We start from the raw sequence: 25,631 nt of genomic DNA on the forward strand, positions 1-25,631 counted from the left end.
TGCTGTAAAACATAAGTTTTTTGACAGGAAAATGATTCCATTCAATTCAATTCAGCTCATTATTCACATGCCTCACAGCACTGTTACCCCGGGTTCATGGCGCTGTAGGACGTCCTGAAAATCTCGCGATTGAGTGTTTAGTTGCTATTTTGATCCAGGTCATCTTTAATGCTGTAATTTCTGTCCTCAGACAGCCTACAGACTATCAAAGTATGTTGTCTTTTCTTAAAATAATTGGCGAATATCGTTTGCAGTTTCAAACTATTTCTGTATGATATATAAACAGTTTTGATTTTAGGAGTAGAATTCTCTCAGTGATCTGTTTCGGTGGTTCCATACGGGTATGGCTGCTTTTGCTGCCGCTCAGGTTCTCACTTGTGTCTTGGGAAAGTAAATCTTTCTGCAGATCGGGTGAGGTGGTCGGTTGGGGTCGGCTGACCTTGGATCTGCCGCTCGTTGCGCTTTCTGGTGGCAGACAGTGAAAGCTTAAATTCGCCTTTTCAGGACCAGGAGCCCTTTGATTCTTTCCGCGCGATATTCAAAATTGTATTTTAATTACTTAAGTTTTAATCTCATGTACGTTGTCACAGACTTCACATCACGATGTGCCAAAGTGCCTAGGCCGCTTATGCATTTTTTAGGACCTACAGTTTACGGTAATGAAGAACTTAACAAAAAAATTCTTGAAAATAAACCCAACTGAAAACATAGGTGTGGTCTCCCCAGACAAAGAGTAGTTCTTCCCTATAAAAGTATTCCAGCTGTTATTATAGTAACTGACTAATAGTATATGTTTCTGACTACAGAGGTCTAAGGGGATACATTGGCCCGAATCCCGTGTTTATCGCCGATGGCTGCACAAACATCATGGACACTAGTTTCCTTCATTAACCTGGAGCTGAATTTTATCTTTAAGTAGCGGAACTTTATGTAGTTCTCTCGTGAAGTTCGTATATATCTCAGCAATTTACGAGTAGCTTTGAATTTTTATGTACAAAGACTTGTAACTATATTTTACAATCCTGCAGGTGCAGAAGTATTTATCCCTGGATTGTAATGGAGTGGAGAATAAGCTGACAGGCTTTGTGATATAAGCTAGTTAGCGTAACGAGTCTATTATACTGCGAGAGCTATGTAATACCAATGTTTATGTAGTTTTGTCAGCGTATGAAATATTTTTAAAAGTGGGCGAAATGTTTTATAGTGCTTAGCCCAAGTAGTAGTGACCTAAGAAATTTTATTGCTAAAGATGTTTCGGATGAAGAAATTGCTAGAAGTCTGCAAACTGTGTTGCAGGAATTCATGACTATTTATTATGAATGCTACTTTAGTACCATTCAATAGTGTGAGGTTAGAATAAAATCAGCACGTGCTGTTTGCCATTGGTGTTTTTACTGATAAACGAAAAGCAAAGTGAATTGTCACTGCCGATGAAAATGAGTTAAAGAAGTAAAGCAGACAGTCAAAGCTTATTTCTTTATGATAATATGACAGAGTAGGTGACAATGTTTTTTTGATACAATTTGTAAACTTCTAAATGTCACAGAAACGAGATTTTAAATTGTGCATACAACAAATGATACATTTTATATCAGATTACTCAAATAAGTGTTATTTTTTCCATCAGTTTCAATTTTCATGAAATTTGATATAAATTACAAATATGAGACACCCGATACTTGGTATGAGAGTATAAGAACGTTGTGGCGACATCGTTCTTTCCATTATTTTCTAGATTAGAAGGTGTAAGACATTCAAGGTTAAAAGTCAGGGAGAATGATCTTGAAATGTAATTTGTAGTAAGGATTTGTAAGTTAAATAAAAATCTGTTTTTCTTAGCTTCTCAGCTGAACTAAAGAAAAAAGATATGGCCATTGGGTAGTATTGTTAATTTTAACGAATAATTTTGTTTTTATTATATTTGTCTCTTGGACAGTTTGGCGATATAAATTACTGCCATATTTTGCAGTGTACAAACTGCAACTATATTTTTCTATTTTCAAACAAGAGCTTTCGTAATATAAACAAACTACAATAACCAAACCAAGGCCACAGTACTAAAAATAGACTAGTATCGTAAGCTTTCGCTGTCTTCCGCCAGATAGCACTACAAGCTGCACCCCCTAGGCCAGCCGGGCGCACCCGATAGGCAGTAGGCACTAAGATTTGCTGCGTCTAGACGCATGTCAAGTTCTGTTGCATGTAAAATCTTTGTATTGCTAGTAACAGAGTCCTGTTGTTTTGTTTGTGGTAAAACAAATAGAAAAGGTGAAAGTGTTAGGGACTGTTTAAATGAATCGTGTAAACAAAGTCTGTGTTGACAATGCCTTTTACTACGGTTTAAAAAGCGTTCAGCGCGAGCATAAATTTTATTACTAAAGCAAACAAATGGAACTTGTGAAGTGTAGATTGTGTACCTCTAATGAAAATTTAATTGAAATATTCAGTGAGGATGGACATGCTCGCCGTCTCGCCCTGAAAATCAACGAATGCCTACCAGTCGTGGTAAGTAACTATTGGCACCTTCTTTGACTAAATATTGTGGATCGCCCGCAGAGGGGACAGTTAACGAAACCACAATAAAATATGATGCTGTGAGAGACTTGTACAGTGTTAGATGCCTTGACAGTCATGGGGAAAAGTAAATTACTTCACCCAAAACAAATAAGAGGAACTATAACGACAAAATGTGAAGTCTATGAAAGTGATCTAGTTTTAAACTGTTAACCCTCACACATTTAAAGCTATAACAATTTTTTAGGTTAAGCATGTTTGCTGGAATCTAAATGAAGACATTGAATGTGAGCAAATTACTGGCATTATGAATTAATTTTGTTATTTATTTATGTATTTATTCCTTGATAGACAATTTAGTACAAAAGTATGGCATGTGAGATACATGACAGAAATAAAATATACTTATATAAAACATTTACAAAGTGGGCTAAGATTAGGTGAGCCAAGAGCAGACTAGAGCCATGACCCTATTAAAGGAACCATCCCAGCATTCAACTTAGCAATTTTGGAAACCATGGAAAACACGACAGAATGGCCAAATGGGGAACAAACTCCTGAATTTGTGTCCAGTACATTACAACTATAGTAGCCACCTTGACTCAGTACATGATTGGCAAGGGGAATCACAAATACGTATTGTACATTGTGAGTGTAACATGTGTAAGAAAACAATGAACAAGAAATTTTGAAAATAAACACACAGCTGGAATAGTGGAAACCATGAACACATTACATAAGAGTGCTGAAAAGTATAACGTACAATAAGTAAGTCAGTGCTATAGGTAAAACATAAAACTTTGATGCAAAACGTATACTGAAAAAGTAAAAATACAAACATGTTGTATAGCACTGCAGGAAAGTGTAACAGAAGAAAACCTGCCAACACTATATCAAGCACAGTGAAGCTAGTACCAGATTCCTTCTCAGAGGAAAACAGAAAACAAACAGCAGAAACACTCTTTGTGAAGACAAACACAGCAAAGATGGTACAGCATTTACATTGTAGAAAGACTTCTCAACAAGAAATCATTCTAACTCTGATCTAAAAGCCATTTCTCCCTCCAGCCCCTTTATGTATGTTGGCAGTGCATTATAAAGAATGACGCCAAAGTGGCTCGCATGTCTTCCGAGTATGGGTTGTTTTAACCTGGTCTATTTAGAGGGATCCACAGTTGCAAGTATTATAACTGTGGTAATATGAGCTGATTTGCAGGTCAGAGTCTAGCTCATGTAACCAACACATATACAAAGAGAGTACAGTAAGCAAAAAGCATTTAATATATGGGCTTGCGACTAGCCCTAGTGGAACTGTGTAGCAAGATAGCTATTATCGGTAATGTAAGAATTTCAATGAATCGACTATTAATTTTACATCAGAAAACTATTCTGTAAATTACAGGTGACTGGAAGTAACCAAAATAAGTCATTCTATCACCATCTGTGGAGCAAACTTTAGAAATAATTCTCAGAGCAAAACATGCGGAATTGAGTCTCTAGCTCAGTTTAGCTGCATGATCTTTTCAGTTTAAGTCTTGATCAACATACATCCCTGAAAGTTTAGTGCAATGTATCTTTTCTAACTCATTTCCACACAGTACGAGGTTAAGGTACTGGTTTGATTTATCTTCCCAAGTTTTATGTCATTTGTTTTCTTCACAGTAATGGTCAACCCGTTCGCATTGAACTATTGCTCCTTAGGGAATATCATAACTCTGCATATATATATTTTTTTCATGTTATACAGAAGATAAAAATAAACCCCGGATTTGCAGGTAGGTATTAAAAACCTCTCAGAAATGTTTGACATACTTTGTATAACAGAGGGACAACATTATCACCGAGAATGGTATTGTATTTCTGTTGAGTCCATGTCACCAAGATACTGATACAAGATTTGTCAAGAAAATTTACAAAAACGTATAATATTTACATATGATCACTATTCTCACTGTCAGACATTATAAATAATGGCAGACTGGGACGCCACCAATCTGTTTTGATCAGGGATATGACCAGTGACAACAGTGACAGATTCGTTAAGGCTTCCACAAAAATTTGTGTAAAGTTGATGTGTCCAACTATATGAATTTCATCAGTGCAATAAAAGCTGTTGGCTGCTAGCATGTTTTTTTAGTTATTTTTCAAAGTTGCATAGTTGTGAAATTTGCTTGATTCTTTGTGGCAAAGTGATGAAGACTTTTTACAGCCCTCTCCTGTAGTTAAAAGGTTTGTTCTGCGATGCTTATGTCATCTAATGTCAATTAGCCATAGCAGCAATGCTAATTTTTTAAATAAATTTTTCTTAACAACAAGTAATTTTTATTTGTAATATTTCCATTGCACTGAAATATTGCATCATTATAGAAAATGGGAAGAGCTATCAGTGGTATTTTAATAATGATGTCAACAGAAATGAGCAAAACACTTGGCATAAGAAATGGTATGCAATTGCTGAGACAGTAGGTTACCATTTGTTGTGGTCTAGAAAATGTACATGTAGTGTGCAAAACTTTCCCCATCTGTTCTAGGTGGTAGTACCCCAGTGTGGTTGTCGGACAGCAATTGTATTACAGAATGGCACGATCCCTGAACTCTAAGTGTTTTATGAAGTGTGATATCAGTGAAGTACAATGCTGCATTTGCTTTAAAGATTAGAAATGGGATGAGCCACAGCGAACTTGCAACATCATAGAGCGAGAAAACTTCACTATTCATTCTCAGCGTACAGTACAAATAAAAATTAGTGGAAAGTTTGCCTGTGTTGACATAATATGCCTTGATGTGCTTCTAGCCCTTTGAAAATGGACAGATTAACACAAAAAAATAGTTTTTGAACTTCAATTTTCACCCTTTAGCACTGACTACTCATAATGCGAAAATAGTGGCATTATCCTCTATGACAACATGATTTTTGAGCAGAGTTTCAAAAATTAGAATTAATTGAAGCTTATCCTCTTTCCAGAAAAGTAACAAACAGTATACAGACTAAATTTTTATTTTATTTAGCTGTTTAACGTAATGTTTTTGATTCTGTGCATCTTGAAACAGAGAGAGTCAAAATTCTCCATTTTGTGTTCGATTTCTATGTTTATTACTTCCCGTAATAAGTATAAAAAACTGAGAACCAGTAATTTTATCAGAAACCACTTAGTTTGAGAGGTTTTTTTTAGTTAGGTTAAACTGGCGTAGGAGAGGGGGGGAAAAACATAAAACTGAAAACTGGTTGTTTCAACGATATTAACCATCCCTAATCCAGAGTAACCTTAGTGGAATGACCACATAAAACAGATAGTAGGAAAAGCAGGTGCCAGAGAGAGATTCATAGGAGGAAGCTTAAGGAAATATTACTCATCCATGAAAGAAGTGTCTTACAACACACTTGTTCAACCGATTCGTGAGTATTGATCATCATCTGGAACCCCTATCAGGTAGTACTGATAGGGGGGGGGGGGAGGGGAAGAGAGAGAGAGAGAGAGAGAGAGAGAGAGAGAGAGAATCTAATGAAGGGGAGCAAGTTTCATCATGGGATTGTATGGTCAGCGCGAGTGTTCTACACAAATGCTCAACAAACACCAGTGGCAGATACAAGAGAGACATTGGACATCATGAAAGGTTTACTATTGAACTTTTGAGAGAGTATTTTCGGGAAACATTCAGATAACATATTAAATCCTCCCATACACATCTTGCGAAATGACCATGACAAGAGAATTCGAGAAATAAGAGCAAATACAGAGGCTTACCAACAATTATTCTAACCCACATGCCATTTTTGGATGGAACAGGGGAAAAAGGGGGGGGGGGGAGGGAGGCAGTTAGCAGTGCCAGAAGTACCCTTCATCACACATCATCAGGTGGCTTTCGGAGTGTCAGTGTAGATGTAGATCATCAACAGTGCAAAACTTAGAAGCTCGTTAAACACAGTCTGTTCTAGATTCATATAAAGTTCTTAACGTACTTCCATCCATTCCAAAAAATACCACCATTATGGTTTGGTTGACGAGCTTGCAATAAAACAAGAAACATTCGTACAGTGGAGTGGGGTGTGGATTGGTATCACTGCAGACATTCACAGGCGAAACTATTCAAAAAGTTGATTAGTTTAATATACTAAATATGATATGGGATGGGGAAACATTTAAAGTAGTTCAGTTTGAAGCCATATTGACTGTCAAATGACCATGACTGTTTCAAAAATATGGAAACATTTTTCAGAGAATGCATCTAGTCAGAAAAGTTGTTGACTTACTTTATTTAATGAAGCAACATGTTTTGAGATATAGACATCAGTATTGGGCTACAATGGATCTTAACAAGAAGCCCTAGCAATGGAGGTAACTGAACACATCAAAAGAAGACAGCCATTTTATCTGAACAAAGTGAGTGAATATTTTAAAAAAAGCTTTATATGAACAGCTGACCAACACATGAAGTGAATATTCCCTCATATTTGGCTATCCATCTGTCCTCTTTTAAAATATTTTATTTGTGCTACTGATTTTGGACTCTGCTTTTTGCCATCTGCATCTGTGGTAACAATGTGCATACTTCTCCTCCTCCACAGAAGGGATACAAGACTGTAAAGACAGACTTAAATATCTACGTCTGTGTCTTTGTATTACCATTGTAGTGTCAAGGTGATGTTTGTGTCTAGAAACATGTTGCTTCATTAAATTATTTAAGTAAATCTGCAAATTTTGTGACTGGTAGAGTCTCTGAAAAACCTTTCCAGACACTTAGAATTCTTATTACAAGCTGAGTCATTATGTGGGACATTCCCTTCCAAGGCATGACATGCAAGAAAATATTGGCTCTCCCTCTCTTTCTAGTATAAAAATCTGTCTCATAAGTTCAGTTTATAATAACTTCTAATACTTCATCGACTAATGCTTACTTGCAAGTAGTGAGCCACTCCACTGGAATTTGATGCACTGCCATGAAGGTGGACTGGGTTTTGCCTAAGGTAGATGTAAGTTACACAAAATGCTATCAGAGTCAGTACAGCACTAGAAACCGTGACACTTAAGTCATGACATTGTGACCTTGCCTATCAGAGTACTGACATCTTCTGTGGTTATCAGTACCTTTTGTGAAGTTATTGGCTTACCTAATGAGTGAAGGAAGTCTAGTTTCAGGGAAGCATTTAAAAAGGCATGGTTCTGGGGTGACAACATGTTTGGAGGACTCATGTGATTTTGTCAGATTTATTATAGCTGTTCCAATGATGGTAGCTGAAAGACGAAATGTTGTACTCGTTATGTCACAGTTCATCCAATTGCCTAGTATTCCTCTATCGTATAATTTCAACCTTCTCCTTCAATTAGGTGTTCGTAACAGTTTACTATTACCATCTCGGGAGGGGGGGGGGGGGACAATAAACCCAATGCGTGCCCACCTTCTGAAAATATGGGTGTAGCATCAGGCCTTCCTTCTGATATTCTGTTGCTTCTGACTTACCCAAAAGTAACTGAACTTCCAGTGCCCGTGCTCCCATCTGGACCATCCTAGTCAGTCATATTTTAATACTCGCACTATGACACAAGCCTAGTTTCTCTGCTGACATTGATATGTAGGTTTCTTTCCTCTTCTAAGCTAACAGTACTTTACATTTTCACTTGCGCAAATTTATGTAATCTTCTAATTTCACTGGGTGGGGATAATCATGAAGTGCTGGTAATGTGCATCCAGCCCCCCTACTGGCAATCACATCAGTACATGAGGCCTTGCTCTGTCTCTATTACCTAATTACAGTTGTTGATGTGTGATGGAACATTAACAAGCTCTGTGCCATTGCTTCCATTACTTCTGCCCTGAAGAGGTGCAGTATTGTCACTATTTCACACGTATTCTGTACATTCTCAGTGGCAATGCCACCTGGGAGAAAGTTGTTTGCATAATTCTTACTCCCTCTTTTGTAACTGTGGCCGTACAACAGTTGTTAGTACATTCACACAGCATCACAGTAATCCCTTCCCATTTACTGAAATTAAATATTTGCTTTAGCAAACGAGAAAGATATAATTAAACTTAACAATAATCATAAAAACAATCCCACAACATACAGTAAATCAGTGACCGAATTACCATACACATTATTCATAAACTACTTCATAAAACCCTATGACATTGCTGTCTGTTACAATGTGGTCTAAATACATAGGGCATTCCAGTTTTACCCTGCTTGTCAATCTCCGTTTCCTTCCTATCTTTCTTAAAGTTCTTTGCCAGTAAGCACACTAGTACTTGTAGCAAAGTGTCCACAGATCTTTTAAATGGCTTAATGTGCCCCATATGCACAATGGAAGTCCTTGTTGAGAGTTGTAACTTCACATTTACAAGTGATGCCATTTCTTATGACTGGGTATGGTCCCTGGTATTGAGTTAGGAACTTCTTCGTCCTACCCTTTGGTCTGTAGGTACTCACCAGCAAGACCCATTGACCGATATAGTATTCAGGTAGCTTACTAATGCGTCGAACTATTTGCTCTCTTTACCTTCTTCTAAACATCTCATGATATCTTTGCAGACTTATTCACAGACTTCCCATTCTTCCCAAACTTAGGCTTAATTACTTCAAAAGGTGAAGGTGTCTTGTCCCTGTATACTACCTCATTTGGTGATAGCCTAACGGTGCTATGTCCTTTAGAAATATATGCCGCTATGAAGTAAAAAGGTAAATGTCCCAGTTGATGTGATGGCTGTTCACATAACAACTTAACATTTTGCCAACATTACGTTGAATGCATTCTGTTCTTCAATTTGATTGAGGGTGGAGCAGGCTCGTTCTGAGCTTCGGAATGTATTCTAGATGGTATAGTTGCTTAAACAGATCAGACACAAACTTAGTACCTTGAGCGGTAATGAATTCTAATGGGAACGTCAAATTTCAGTAACCAACTCTACATATACATATACATAGATGCTCTGCAAGCCACCATATGGTGCGTGGCGAAGGGTTCCATGTGCCACTACTAGTCATTTCCTTTCCTGTACCACTTGCAAATAGAGTGAGGGAAAAATGACTGACAGTATGCCTCTGTATGAGCCCTAATTTCTTGTACCTTACCTTTGTGGTCCTTCCATGCAGTGTATGTTGGTGGCAGTAGAATTGTTTTGCAGTCAGCTTCAAATGCTGGCGCTCTAAATTTTCTCAATAGCATTTATATATTAAAAAAAAAAAAATCATCTTCCCTACAGGGATTCCCATTTGAGTTCCTGAAGCATCTCCGTAACATTTATATGCTCGAACCTACCAGTAACAAATCTAGCAGCCCTTTTCTGAATTGCTTCAATCTGACCTGGTATGGATCCCAAACACTCAAGTAGCACTCAAGAATAGGTTGCACCAGTATCCTACAAAATGTGGTCTCCTTTAGAGGTGACCAATTCATTCCTAAAATTCTCACAATAAACAGAAGTCAACCATTTGCCTTCCCTACCACAGTTCCCACCTGCTCGTTCCATTTTTACCATGGCCTTTGCCATCATATTTCCCTGTTGGTAAGAGATTGCAATCATCACAAAAAACATAACATGAAAAATGGTCTGTGATTGTCGACGTACAGTGGTTATCTGCTTGTATTAGGCTGAATTGACCCAGAATGTCCATCCCTACCCTTTCAAGCTGCTTGGATGCCTCCAGTTATATTTACAATGGTACGCATTGATGATCGTGATGGTGATGTTATGCACATGGTATATAATTTCTTATATACTATCTGATGTCCTGCCCATGTGTCCTTCACCAGTATTTCTCGACTGCCCTCCGTGACCTGCGAATACATTGCTGTGTGCTTTTATTTGACATTTTGTGTCTCAAAGCTGCAGGTATCACAACAGTGGTCCATACATTGTCATTGTACATAATAGCCCCTTGTATGTTGTGAACTGTTACTGTGTCCTAAATACTTGACAGTCCGCATCAGCAATCTGCATTTCTTGTCATTCAGCAAGCTGTCTGCCAAGCACATACATGACCCCAATCTTCCCGCTCAAACCATCAGCACTGCTGTGTTTCTTACTGGAAATTCGCTTGGTTTTAGTACCCAACATGTTAATATGATTGAAGTGACAACAGATATATTTAATACCATAAGTAACACTTAGTATTTCCATCTTTGTGGTTGAGTAATTCTATTATGCTTTATTCAACTGTCAATGCGTGCACTATCAGGTGTTCTAATCTGTATCCTGGCTGAGAATACATCCAATTACCTGATTGCTCACGTCACAAGATATGATAAATTCCTGAATGAATTTTCACTCTGCAGCATCATGTGCACCCATATGAAACTTCCTGTGTGCTGGACCAAGTCTCAAACTCAGAATCTTAGCCTTTCACAGGCAAGTGCTCTACCAGCTGAGCTACCCAGCCACAACTCTCAACCCATCCTCACAGTTCAGTTCCAACAGTTTCCCATCTCCAGCCTTCCAAACTTCAGAGAAGTTCTCCTGCAAAACTTGTAGGACTAACACTTCTGGAAGAAAGGATGTTGCTGAGGCATGGCTTAGCCGTGGCTTGGGGGGGTTTCCAGAATGAATTTTCACTCTGCAATGGAGTGTGCACTGATATGAAACTCCCTGGCAGATTAAAATTGTGGTAGAGCACTTGCCCAAAGAAGGCAAAGCTCCTGAGTTGTTAGAGGTTTTGTTCGGCACACGGTTTTAATCTGCCAGGAAGTTTTAAGATTAATTACTTTTCATAATTCGGAAATATTAACACTGGACTTGTTAATGCCTCTTTCACTTTATCAAATGTGGTTTGACAGTCAGTTGACCAGTGAAATTGCACACCATTCTCCAAGAATTTCGTTAAGGTTTTAGCAATTTTGAGCAGAGCCCCTAATGAATTTTGTATAATAATTTCGGAATCGTAAAAATGATTTTGTCGTTTGCAGTGGCAAGAAATTGCATACAGCCCCGATCAACCTGGATCAATATTGGTTCCATCTTGGCTGGTCAGATGACCTAGTCTGGGATAATTAACTCTTGTTGATGTGAAGTGATACCCTCAGTACTTAGCATTAGATGTTCTGCACACAACCTCTTGAAAACTTCCTCCAGTTGTTGCACATGCTCCTATAGGTTTTTAAAAAATACAATAATGTCATCCAGATGAAACCTGCTCTGTTTCATCAGTTTTTGGTCCCTTCAACAGTCCATCCAATAGCCTCTGGAAGTAGCTGGAACATTCTTAAAACCAAGAGGCGTCTTTCGATACTGATAGCGGCCCATGGGACAGTAAATGCAGGCTTTGGTTGGTGGTAACCACTCTTTAAATCCACTGCTGAGAAGTTTTTGCGTAGAACTAGTTGTCTGTGTTATGTTCAGTATAGGTTATGCTAGGACATGCGTCCATGATTGTTCTGGGGTTTAGATATCACTAATTGCAAGAAAAGCTGTACCACATCATATCATTTGATGACTTCTTGGGAACAGTTAAAACTGCTGCTCCTCAGGTCTATCAGTCTATTCAGTGATGCCATCAGCCAACTGCTGACTGATGAATTCTTCCAGGGGAGTGTTGTAGGACCGTTCCTACTCACAATATATATAAATGACCTTGTGGATAACATCGGAAGTTCACTGAGGCTTTTTGCAGATGATGCTGTAGTATATCGAGAGGTTGTAACAATGGAAAATTGTACTGAACTGCAGGAGGATCTACAATGTATTGACGCATGGTGCAGGGAATGACAATTGAATCTCAATGTAGACAAGTGTAATGCGCTGCAAATACATAGAAAGAAAGATCCTTTATCATTTAACTACAATATAGCAGGTCAGCAACTGGAAGCAGTTAATTCCATAAATTATCTGGGAGTAGGCATTAGGAGTGAAAAAAAATGGAATGACCATATAAAATTAATCGCTGGTAAAGCAGGTGCCAGACTGCGATTCATTGGAAGAATCCTAAGGAAATGCAGTCCGAAAACAAAGGAAGTAGGTTACACTACACTTGTTCGCCCACTGCTTGAATATTGCTCACCAGTGTGGGATCCATACCAGATAGGGTTGATAGAAGAGATAGAGAAGATCCAACGGAGAGCAGCGCGTTTCATTACAGGATCATTTAGTAATCACGAAAGCGTTACGGAGATGACAGATAAACTCCAGTGGAAGTCTATGCAGGAGAGACGCTCAGTAGCTCGGTACGGGCTTTTGTTGAAGTTTCAAGAACATACCTTCACCGAGGAGTCAAGCAGTATATTGCTCCCTCCTACGTATATCTCACGAAGAGACCATGAGGATAAAATCAGAGAGATTAGAGCCCACACAGAGGCATACTGACAATCTTTCTTTCCACGAACAATACGAGACTGGAATAGAAGGGAGAACCGATAGAGGTACTCAAAGTACCCTCCACCACACACCGTCAGGTGGCTTGCGGAGTATGGATGTAGATGTAGGTAGGTTGTAGGTGCTCGTGTATTCTTTATGGTTTCATATAGAACAGAGGGTTATTACCTGTCAGTATTCTATGTTGTATCACAGGTGCTCGTGGTAATGGTCCACCAAGATTGAACAGATCTGTGAATCGTACTAACCAAGCTTCCATAGATGGCTTATCCTTCCCTTCCAAATGCTTCACATTCTCGCATAATGCATATGGGTTGAGGGTTTTCTTGTAGTAGCTTGTGGCAGCTTCACTGATGGGGATTCTCCATAGTTCTAGAAGGGACAGACTGGCGTGTGGAGATTGTTTGGAGTGAAGGAGTGAGCCAATTGTGCCAGAGCCATCACGTGAGTAGGATATGTATGTGTGTGAGAGAAGCATCATAGTGTGAACAATAATTATGAAGCTCAGGATTAATTTTGTGTCAAGGGAATTATTATATAATTAAAAAATGATTGTACGGTAAGAAATCAGCGATGTTAAACTTGTATAAGCTTGTGATAAATGAGTGAGTAATTGTAATGCGAGTGCGACCAGAAGAAGTGGGAACGTAATACTGGATTTTAAAGTGAAATAAATTGACTATGTCATACAAAAGTGTTCACATATTGCAACCTCTTCATTATTATTAGAATTTTTGGAAGGCAATGAGCTGTAGAACAGTGTAGGAGAAAAGATGGGGCATGTATCATAGGCTCATGATCGGATGTTTAGTTCTGCGTGCATGTATCAAGAGAGCAAGTTCGCTCTCCAAACCTGGCTGCTTATGAATGTCCGATGCCTGATTTTCCAACCAGCCGGACTATACCAAGTAATAATCAATTGTAAATCAATAAATACTACAGAGTGGCTGCTTACATTTGTGACATGTGACAACTCTTAACTGCTTAAATCATCGGAGGTGATCGTAGGAAGTATGGGACACGTGCAAGAATAGTTTTCAAACGTTTGGATAGGACGAAATAACCGCTACAAGAAAGAAGAAGGAGCCTCATCACAGAACGAGACAAAGAATACATCAAGCAGATGCTACATCACAGTGAACAGCAGCCAGCAGCAGTGGAAAATATAGAATGTAAGTGTCGCAATTTGCTGTAGGCCATTAACAAAAATTATTTCTATAGAAATAGTCTAACAGTGCAGCATAGGCTATGAAGTGAAGTGATTAAAACTGCATGTGACAAAAAATGATATTTTCAGAAATTTAAATACTGATAGAAGTTGTGTAATATTTAGGAAACATAATAGTAAACTTAGAATTGCAAAAAATGGAGCCGAAATTGCTGATAGATGGGATTTAGAGAGAGAGAGAGAGAGAGAGAGAGAGAGATTTTATCAGATGGCAGACGATTGTGCAAATGTAAAGGAAGAACAACTACTTTTATCAGAAAGAAAAATTAAACAGGAAAAAAGAGTGTAATAGGGAAGAATATCTTAATAGTGACGAGACCGAATTCTTCTTTTAGAATATCTGAGTACAGGAAACATAGCTACACCCCTGAGCGATAAATGAGGGAAACATGAATACATACACCTAGAACAGAAAGGCACAAAACAGTAGTAGCGAGCAAATATAGTGGGTTTGGCGCATTTGTAGAAACGCCAAAACCAAGGGTAGGAACCGGTATCGATCTCGAACAATTAATGGAAGTGTTGGGAGAAATGAGGAAACAAAAGGGAGATGTTGAAAAAATTAAAGCATCAATAATACAGAAGATTGATAAAAAATGGGATAAACAAAATGTAAATGTCAAGAAAATGTTTAAAAGTAGGACAAAAAGGTGGGTGAGAAAATAAAGAAAGGAAGGGAAGAACAACAGGAAATGAATGAAGAAGTAAAATCACAGCTAGGGAGACAGCGAACAGTAATTAAGAAAAGAAAGGAACATCAGCATGAGAATGTAATGAAAAAAGTATATGTGATAGCTGTTCTGACAAATATGACTATACAGAGGCAAGAGAGAACTAATAAACACATAAAGGAGATCAAGCAAAAATTGGAAATCACTAACCAAGTTGTAGGAGAAGCACAGAAAGTACAGCAAACTATAAAACAGTAGGTTGAAGAGGCAGTCAATAGCAAACTACACAGTGAAGCAAAATCAGCGTCTGGCAAAACTGCAGTAGTGGCCAAGACAAACCCCTCAAGTGGAATTTATACATAGTTGTAAATGTACTAATTTCATCCCAAAGTTGTGTCCTTTTGCAACCATAACAAATTTCCACGGGCTATTGCCAGAAGTATGAGATGACAAAACAAAAATTGCTTATTTCATACATCAAATGGACAACGAAGCATATAACTGGGATACACAGTTAGAAAAGGAACCCTTAAAAGTATGCAGAATTTGAAATAATAAAAAAATAAAATAAAAAAATAAAAAAAAGTTTCTAAACAAACATTGGTCCAAGAGGAAACAGGATAATATTGTTGCTTCTATATGTAATAATCCATACATAGGCGAATGGCTGGAACTTAGTGAGTTCTTGTTAAAGGAATTGGAGAGAAACCAAGGTCTTGACACACCCTACAACAATAGAAATGCGGTGAGATAGATGGTAAAAAGATTACTGTGTGAAGTACGTAGCCATTCAATAGGAGCAATTATTGACTCAGTGGAGCAGTCCAGGATCATATTTGTGCAATTAGATGTGAAGATAGGCAACCAGAAACGCAAAGAGATGACTACAGTAATGAAGCACTGCAGCACGCGGGATACACTGAACAACAGTCGAGAAGTGAACATAGAAACAGAAGAGGCCAAGGATGCAACAATTATGCTTTCAGATACCATGAAGAAAGAGGGCAGGTGGATGAGAGGAAGATTCAAATAATGGAGGTCAAGTAGTGTGGAGATGGCTGAGAATGAGAGCGTGGCAAAAGTATAGGGGTTTTGGATTGGGCCGACCGGAAACGTACTTGAAGGGACCTCGAACAATTAGGGAATATATGAGAAACTTTTGTTATCAAATCAGAAAAGATGAACGAGAAGACCTTTTAGAAGATGATGTTACACTGAAAGATAAGGCAGTACTCACTCCTACAATCGAGGTCAAAATATGTGGGCATGTGACTAAGTCGTTAGTCCACTTAGGAAGTCAGCTGTGTGCAGTGGCAAACAGTGTGTATAAAGAATTACTGAAATCGGGAGATTACAATAATAATTTCCTGGTCAGTGGATTCAAACTAAAAGGGGCTGTATGTGGATATCGGAAAACAGCTGTCAGAGAATGTTGCAGAATGATATAAAGAAGAATCTTATTGTACGGACTCTGTAGTTGTGCCTAATTTGCAAGAGGAAGTCTGATTGGTTGATGGAGCACAATGCAGAAGTAGATTACGTAATAAATAAAATGAGGTTTTAGATGGAGAGGAGGAGAAAAAAGTAAAATTTAATGACAAAACAACAGTAGATAGAATACAAGGTTTTCTCGCATACACTGATTAGGAGCTTGTGAGGGTGAAGTAAAAAGAAAATTCAGTAGATCCTAGCCAAAGTGGCATATTTCTGAATAGTAAGTAAGAAGCAAATAAGTTTACATGAGAAGAAATTAACAGAAGAATAAATAGTACTTATGACGTAGGAAGCATAACAGCTGGACAGTTATCCTTATTAATTCAAAAGTTCAGGGAGATTTTTGGAAAAAGAACAGCAATAATAAATGGCCCTCCATATCATATAAAATTAAAGCCCCATAAACCTTATTTAAGTCACCTTATCCAATTCCACAGGCCATAAAAGAAGCAGTAGAAAAAGAATTGCAAAAAATGCTGAATACAATAGAGAGGGGTCGAAGTCAGTGTAGTAGCCTTATAGTCATTGTGGCAAAGAAAAGTGGAAATGTGGAGCTTGGGTTGGACACACAGCAAGCAAACAAAGTATTTGAACCAGAGAGGGATTGAGCACAAAGCTTGATTTAACATCTGGATATTGTAAAGTTCTGACGGACCTGAAATTGAGGCCGTATACAGTGTTGTTATATGAAGGGAAATGTTATCAATACGGAGAACTACCTTCTGGATTGAATATAATGGTATCGGCTTTTATCATGACTCTAGACCAAGTGCTAGGGGAAGAAGTGATGAAAAAAAAATTACCATTTATGTGGATTATATATTAACAGCCAAATTAAGTTGGGAGGAACACACAGTAGAAGAGATACTATAAAAGTGTTCACTTGAAAGTGGAAGACTTAATTTTCAAAAATCGGAGTTTTGAAGACTGGAAATACCTTTCCTAGCACACATTGTAGGGCTAGAAGGGATAAAACCTAACTCAGAAAAGTTTTCCTGCCCAAGAAATAAGAAGCAATTAAAAAGTTTTTTCTGTCTCTGCGGATTCTATTGTCAGTCCTGTGGCGAATGAACTTTAAATGGCAAAGCACTGCATAGACTATTGAAGAAAAATACCACATGGTCATGGACGGTAGACTGTATGACAGATTTTGAGGAAATAAAACAAAGGCTCTGTAACACTGCAATACTGGCTCATCCAGATGTGCGGAAAACATTCTGCCTAGTTTGTGATGCATTGGGTTATGGTATCAGGGTCCATTTATACCAAAAAGAAAAAGAAGATGGGAAGGAAGTAACAAAAACAATTGTCTTTAGTAGTCTGGCATCAAATGGCCGTGGACAGAAGTACTTCATAATTGAAGTGGGGTGGGGGGGGGGGGGGTGGGGGGGGGGGAATTAGTGGTAGTGTTCGGATTCACAAAGTTTAGGCTCTATGTGACAAGGTGAAACTCAGTTGTAACAGATCATAAGCCTCTGTCTTGTATGTTAACGTGTACTGTAGACTTTGGCACGGCAGATTGATGGGATGGATGCTCGCTGCGCAAGAATGTGATTTTGATATTCATTGCATGCTAGTCTCACGACAAATAGTGCTGGATGAACTATCACATTTGCCTAGAGGACAAATTGACACCACCTCAGCCAAGGGAAAATTGTATTTGTCTTATAAAAGGGGTTACGCATGAAGGAGTGGTAGAAAGGATGATGATAAGGAACATCAGGAGAGAGCAAAATGAAGACTGAAAACTAGTGCTAATCAGGAGAAAATATAACAATGCCAGGAAAGATAGATCCAAAACATGTAACTTTGTGTACGAGGATGTACTGTACTACAGAAACAATGCAAACGAAGATGAATGGAAAATGTGTAACACTAATATGGTTTATCCACCTTAGCTGCAGGCATTTTGGTCCAAAGAAATGTATGGAAAAGCTGCAATGAGAGTATTGGTTTTTAAATATGGCTGGGTAAATAAGGAAATTATTGAATAATTGTGAAATATGTCAAAGAACAAAAACTATTACAGTAAAACATAAAGTAACTATGCATGCTGTACTACCAAAAGAAACCGTCACAGTGGTTATACCTACTAAGGAAAGCCACTGGCAGCAAGATGGCTGAGACGATGGCCAAAGACTACTGTAATACGGTATGCCTGCCTAAGTGCATTATCAGTGCCAGTGGAACTCAGTACTTTCGTAAGGCATGCAACGATACATTGAGACAATACAAGGTGGAACCAAAATATATATTTGAAGATGTCACAACAATGTGTCTCATGACTAGACGGACTACGATCTAGTGAAAATACTATGTAACGCAATTCTGAGCAGCCCAATTAGAGATAAAAAAACACCAGATAAAGGCAATACATGGGAGGAAAAGATTGAGAGGGCTGAACAGATGCTTTACTAAAAGAGTTGAAACAAGAAAAAGACAGCATGATAAACTGGTGCATCCTATAATTTACACACGTTCAGTCGAAAAAGAATGATCGTGAGATAAATAAAGTTCCACAATGTATATAAGATTGCAGTATTTGAAACACCTTAACACATTGGAACTTCAGGAATATACATGCAGTAAGCACCATGGCAATGAATGCATTGAGAATGTAAAGAAATATTTTACCAGAGATCCGTCAACCCCAAAAGAGGAGGAAGAGAAAAATACAAAAAGAAGTTAGCAATGTTGAAAAAGTAAGACCTAGTTGTACTAGATGTGACTGTAAGGAGCGAACAGTGTCAGTAATGTGTGTCAGATACGCTTCTCTTAAGGACAATGCTGTGTGTGTGTTTGTCTTGACCTTGTTAATGAACAGTGCTGAAGAGGTGTTACGTGTACACCTCCATTTTGTGCTAATTAAGGTTGCTTTGAATGTATTCAGTTATGCAGCCACTTATTTAGACTGTTGTGTGAAAGTGTAGTGATTCAAAAGATAGATAGAGTGGGCGCAGCACTTGCAACACTCGTTAGGTTGTGTGGCAGGTGCGAGCGGTCATAAAGAATTTATGAGAAGCAGCTGTGGCTCACACAGCATAATTTGTTGTTACATGTCGTGAGCCGGCGGGGTGAGGAGGTGCACATAACTGCAGAATGGCGCCGGGGAGAGCAGCTTGATCATAGGTGAGTCTTCAGGCAGCATATAAAGCAGCCGATGGGACGAGGAGAACTCAGCAGCCAGCTGGAAGTCTTCAGCAAAAAGAGACATCGACCCCATCAGCACACAACAGCAGGTGCGGGCCAGCTATCAGCAGCTCACCTAGTTGCGTATGTAACGCAGGACTATACCAGGGTGGTACGCAAGGAGAGTGATTTGCAGTGCATCACAGTGATTAAGCGGTGTGTGCGTGGATCCCGTTTGATATTCCAGTAGTGTCTCCCAGTGTGTTTATCTGTGCAATGTAAGGACGTACTCGTGAATGCTCAGAATCTTCTTTTTTTTCCATATTTGTGTTATTTTCTTCCTTTGCAGCAAACTGAAATTTTCAATATATGTCTTGTTAGTTGTATCATTCACGTTTATTAGATTTCAAAAGCATTAGAACAATCAATGGTAACCTTAGGACAATGGAAGAGGGACATTGAAGGAGGGAAACATTTCTATGGCACAATAATAATTTGATGAAGTGTATTGATTTCTAGATTTGTTGTCGTTGTTTTTTTTTACTTAAAGTACTTAACAGATGTGGATTATTTGGTTAAAGTAAATAACAAAATATGGTGTGAAGAACTTTGAAAAATGTGTTTCTATATATTTGTCTTTCAGCATGGACTTTTACACATCATATACATTGTGAAATTGAATATACTTTTGTGAATGTCAAAAATAATAGGTATGGATGGATTTTGTGTGTGTGAAACATAAATTTTGTGATAAAAAATATATCCTCAAGCTATGAGGGTGCCATTGCCTTTGATTATTTTATGTTATTAGGGGATTTCTTTTTCAGTAATTGACAGGCAGTTTTAATTCTTTTTCAAAAATCCTTGTTTCATGTGGATCTTGAAAACAGTTGGTCGGGGTGGGGTGGGGGTGGGGGGAGGGCTGTAGAAGTGCAGATATCAATCCTGTACTTTGACAGATCATATCTACCCTTATGCCTCTTAGCTACAGCACAGCGGTGTTACTGGCGGAGGATGCCCCATAGTTCTAGAAGGGACAGATTGGTGCCTGGAGATCGTTTGGCATGAAGGAGTGAGTCAGTCACGCCAGAGCCATCACATAAGTAGGGTGCATACATATGCAAGAGAGGTGTCATGGTCAAAATAATGATTTTGAAGCTCAGAATTAATTTTGTATTGGGGGAGTCATGGTATAATTAACCCTTTCAGACCCTGTGGCTCCAATTGTGTACATTCACTTTTACTGTGTCTTAGCTGCAACAGAAGTATTTCTCCCAATGAAAACCTGAGATACACATTTGTGAATGTACAATCTTTTCATCATGCAAGTACTGCGTACTGTTAGCCACCACTCTGAAAATATCAGAAAGTGGATGTAGCGGTGTGCAGCAGCTTGTGACCACCAGAATGCATGGGTTTGATTGGTTGGCTATATTCTACTGTGTAATTGAATATTGTTTTTTTCCATGGTAATTATTGAATGACCATTTCAGTATTTATTACAGTATGGAATATTTCGTATAGTTAGTCCATAAAATGAAACCAAGTGTACAAAGTATGTTTTGAAAATGAGCACATATTTTTGTATAAAACTTACACCTAAAATGATTAAAAAATCACCTAAGAGCATTAACACTTGGAGAGAAATTTTCCTTCCTCCAGAAAAAAATTCTGGTCTGAAAGGGTTAAGAGGCAGTCATACGGTAAGAAATTGGCAGTGGCAAACTCATAAGCTCATGATAAATGAGTGACTGTAATTGTAGTGTGAGTGTGATCAGAACAAATAGAAATGTAATGCTTGATTTGAAAGCGAAATAAATTAACTGTGTCATACAAAAGTGTTCACACATTGTAACCTCTTCATCATTATAATTAAAATCATTGGTAGGGAACAAGTTATAGAACAATGTGGGATAATAGATGGGGATTGCATCATAGACTCACAGTCAGAACTTGAGTTATCGGCACGTGTACCTTTGAACGACACAGCTCGCAGGGTCTTTCTCCTACTCCTAACATCACGTATTGCTTTCAGTACAAACAATTACTATGCAGGAGCAAGTTCCACCAGAGTCAATTCAATGTATAGCCATTAACTTTGAGCGTGGCACACTATCTTCAATAGGGGGGTGGCTATACACTATCGTTCTATAGCCCAACAACTCAGGATGATAATGTTTGTACGAAAACCTTATACTAGCAGGGAGCGAATAATTTAATGAAAGATGAACTGAGGTTGGATCTGTCAGTTGAAATCTCAAAATATAATAGTATTGCAGGAAACAGATTGATTTTAACGTTGGTACAAATTCCTTTTATTTTTCAGAAATGCTCAATGTATGCAAATTGTGGCCACATAGAAATAACTCAGTGAATAAGTGGTCAGTATCTATCAGCACTGTAAAGTTTTGTGCAGACATAGCATTTACACCCAGCCACATCTCCTAAGTAATAAAGTACATCAATGCAATAAACTCTCAAAAACCTGAAATATCTCTCAACGTTCACTAGCATGAGCTGTATCATTCCCAGTGAATCTACATTTTATAGACATCCATGCTATTCCAACTAAATCAATTCAAGTCCATCTTAACATAAATTCGTATAACCACAAGTCTTCACAAGTTCACAACTGCAGTGACATACAACAAAAACTAAAGTCGCTCACGCAAGATCTCATCACTAACTAAACTGCGTCTAAAGAGTGAAAACAGAGTCTCGAGATTTACAAATTATTGCATGCACCCAAGATTATTCGAAGTCCTGCTACACGAAAACAACATTTGTGGCATACACACCACCCATAACATGACTTGCTCCAGATGAAACCGAGATGAAAATACCTCACCGAAAACTGCAGTTGCAGGACAATGGATGAAAGACCATGAGCTCTGCCATGCACATTTATTTAAAGGTTTAATCACGTGACCACACGTCAATTCAGTGCAGGTACTTTCAGCCTGACCACCATTCATAATTTTCACAGTAATTTTATTTAAGTACTTGTGATAAAGCATATAGAAAATTCCTGTAGTCGATTTGTGACCTCTTAATAAAATAACTTATGTTTTGTTTCAGCAATTTTAAACAAATCTCAAACATCTAAATATCGGCAACTGGCACTTGAGTCAAAATACTAACTTTGACCTATTTTATAAATCACAACTATAATTAAATCTACATTGAAAATTATCAGAATATTAAAGGAGGAAACTCATGCTGATAAGATGATTTGTATACCTGTGAAGGATTCTGTAGTTATGGCACTATTTAAGTAAATAAACGAAATTGTTTTTAACATTTTTGTATATTTGTGTAATCAGAAAAGTAATCTGTTCATTATATTGCTGATATTATCCTCTTTCATCTGGTGTATAAGTGCGACTTCCGTGATCGGTTCAGTTGTTACATTTTATTATTAACGATAATGGCAGTAATGTTATTGTTTTTTAACTATTAAAGCTTGAAACATGGATTTATGTTCAATGAGCTCATCCCACTACCATAGTTCCAAAGTTGTCATTCTAGCATATTTGTAAGGCATTTTACGTATTTCCATTAAAATTGTATAGTGATGATATTCTAAGTCACAAGCCCCTCCAGCTCAGCTCATCCCACAACTATGCCACTGGAACACAACCTTCTTAACACCTTTGAAAACCCTGATGACAACTGGGCTTTGTGGCTTGCTAGCCACCTTTACCTTTGCTCAGCTCGTGTGTTACAGGCTGTCTGACTGCTGGCTGCCCCAATAAACATTCATGTTGGCCCACACCTGTCAGATTCAGTCCACCCTGTAGCAGTCAAACCACTTGCTTGTGATGTTATGTTGGGAGCAACTTCACACTCCAAAACTAGCTACCTATGAATGTATGATGGCTAATTTTCCAACCAGCCAGACGATAGCACATAATAATCATGTGTAAATCAATAAAGAGTATGGAGTAGTGGCTTACAATGTCTCTACTCAACCTATTCAGATCATCCTCATCTAGGACATGCAAGTTGATTGTCAATAAACCCTTTGGCAGACTTTTATCGTAGCCAAAGTATCCACACACACCAGAACCATATAATCCCTCTCTCTTTATTGTACGTGTGCCATGCTTCTACGAACAAAACAATGCCAAGTATCTGATTCGTCATTCCATTCCAATGGCTCTGTAACACAGAAAGCATAATGCTCAGTAGGTCAGTACCCACACTTACCCAGAGTAACTTTGCTGTGCCTCTTTGTACTTTATCATGTGAACTGAGCTTTAATGCCCATCTGCAGTTTGTTTGGTACCACCGTCATTATTGGTGAACCTTGCAACAAGGTAACATTTTCAGCTGTCATTTCCAGCTGGAATAATGTTACATTGATTTGGATAGTACACAGCAAAAGATAAATTTTGCGTGATGCTTAGCTAAAAAATCCAGCACTTGGATCGTGTAGTCCCCTTCACCGACATGTGGCAATTCTTTCATATGTTCTCAAAAATCCATTACACTAACATTAAAACTGACCAGTGCCGACTCCAATGATGCCACATCATTGTCCCCCTACTCCACATAACCCATATTGTGGAGACTTAAGTTTATTCCCGCCTAGGAGCTCGCGACTAGCTACAAACACATGACCCCCTGGTCTACTACAAATTTATGTTCCTTTCCATTCCTCATGCCCACCAGGTTGCATTTTCCCCCTGCATAAGCTTTTGCAACATTCTATTTCATCTGGAACACCGTCCGGTGGTTGAGGAAATCCTGTTGATGTTTAACGAACACTTATCATGACACTGTCAGTTTTGCTTCCTGTTCTGTCTGTCTTGTGCCCAATGCCTCACTTCTCTGCACTCACAGCACTTCAGTTGGTGACAGTTTCCGAATGTGACCTGCACATTGAGGAAAAGACACTCCGTTTATCCTGCCCATATTTTTCATTGTCAGTCTCCTCAAGTTGTGTGGCAACCATAATGGCGGTGGCCAAATAATTCAGATTTCTCATTCTCATACCACTCGACACTTTGACTGGTAGCCACTTCAGAAACACATCTGACACCATGTATTCCACCCTTTGCAGAATGTTTTTTCTTCCTCCTCATTCTGTGTCAGTTTATATGTCTGTGGATTTATTTTTCTAATCCTGTCTAAGAATGCATCCACTGACTCATCCTGTTTATGAGAGAATCCTTTAAGCTGTTCCCGAAAAAAATGTAGCACTAATTTGTTTTTGGTAACACGAGCCGTTCAGATGTGTGCGCCATATTTAATCCTTCATGGTACATGACATACATATTTCCATTACCAACCAATCACAGCTGGGCTATGTCCAAACTTGCCTCATCCAACCAATTACCCATCTTAGCTGCTGCTAAGTGGAGAAAAGCCACAGGCAAGACTAGGAGCAGGAAATATGCAGCACACTTCAGCAGATCTCAGGAAGTCTAGGAATGTGCGGAGTGTTAGGAAAAATAAAGTGCTGCTGCTAGATAGTAGCCATGAGTGAGGTGTAAATCTGCAGTTAGAGGAAAGCTTAGGGGCAGCATACCAAGCCATCAGCATTTTAAAACCAAATGCAGAGCTAAGTCAAGTGAAAGAGGACCATGTGGTAGTGGGTGGCATGGGAAACAGTTTGGACAGGGTGTATGGCATAGGTGGTGACTTGGACAAGATGTGAGGTGCAATTAAAAAATAAGATAAATAATTTTATTAGAAACAAAAAAATAAGCTAACATGGAATTTGATTTAATCCTCCTCAAAGTAATATTCTTGGCAATAGCAGTGCTCTTATCTCAATGCTGAATCCATGATGAAGCATTTCTAGAAAGCTTCTGTTGGAAGAGCATTCAGCTGCTCTGTCATGGCTTTTTCAATGTCAGCAATGGTATCAAACCTTTTTCCTTTAAACACTGTTTTAATTTTTGGGAAGAGCCAGAAGTCGCATGGTGCTAAATCTGGTGTGTAGGGCAGATGTGGACAGACAGGAACTCGTGAATCAAAAGTGAGATGTGGCACAGCATGTTGTCATGATAAAGGAGGAAGCTATTGGCTCATTTTTCTGTTCTCTTTCTTTGTACATTGTTTCACAAATTTTGTAGTAAGCCCTTGTAAAATTCGGCATTTACAGTTATTCCCCTTGGAACGAACTGATTCACTATGTCCTCAGTCTTGAAAAAAACAATGGGCATGACTTTGATATTAGGGTTTGACTGATGTGCCTTCTTAAGGCGAGGAGATTCACTGGTTTGCCATAGGGAACATTGAATTCTTGTCTCAGGATCATACCCATAGACCCAGATTTCATCTCC

The 25,631-nt window shown here is 38.5% G+C and overlaps 1 protein-coding gene across 1 annotated transcript in view; it reads left to right on the forward strand.

The window, feature by feature from the left end:
- The first annotated feature begins 2,241 nt into the window (after positions 1-2,241).
- LOC124556682 (zinc finger protein 257-like) overlaps positions 2,242-25,631 on the forward strand; it is an 89,502-nt gene continuing 66,112 nt past the window's right edge. Inside the window, exon 1 of the mRNA XM_047130649.1 lies at positions 2,242-2,505. Coding sequence (XP_046986605.1) covers positions 2,389-2,505 — 117 coding nt within the window. The 5' untranslated portion in view covers positions 2,242-2,388. The remainder of the gene's footprint in view (positions 2,506-25,631) is intronic.

The sequence above is a fragment of the Schistocerca americana genome, chromosome X (genome assembly GCF_021461395.2).
Source record: "Schistocerca americana isolate TAMUIC-IGC-003095 chromosome X, iqSchAmer2.1, whole genome shotgun sequence".
Classification (NCBI taxonomy): Eukaryota; Metazoa; Arthropoda; class Insecta; order Orthoptera; family Acrididae; genus Schistocerca; species Schistocerca americana.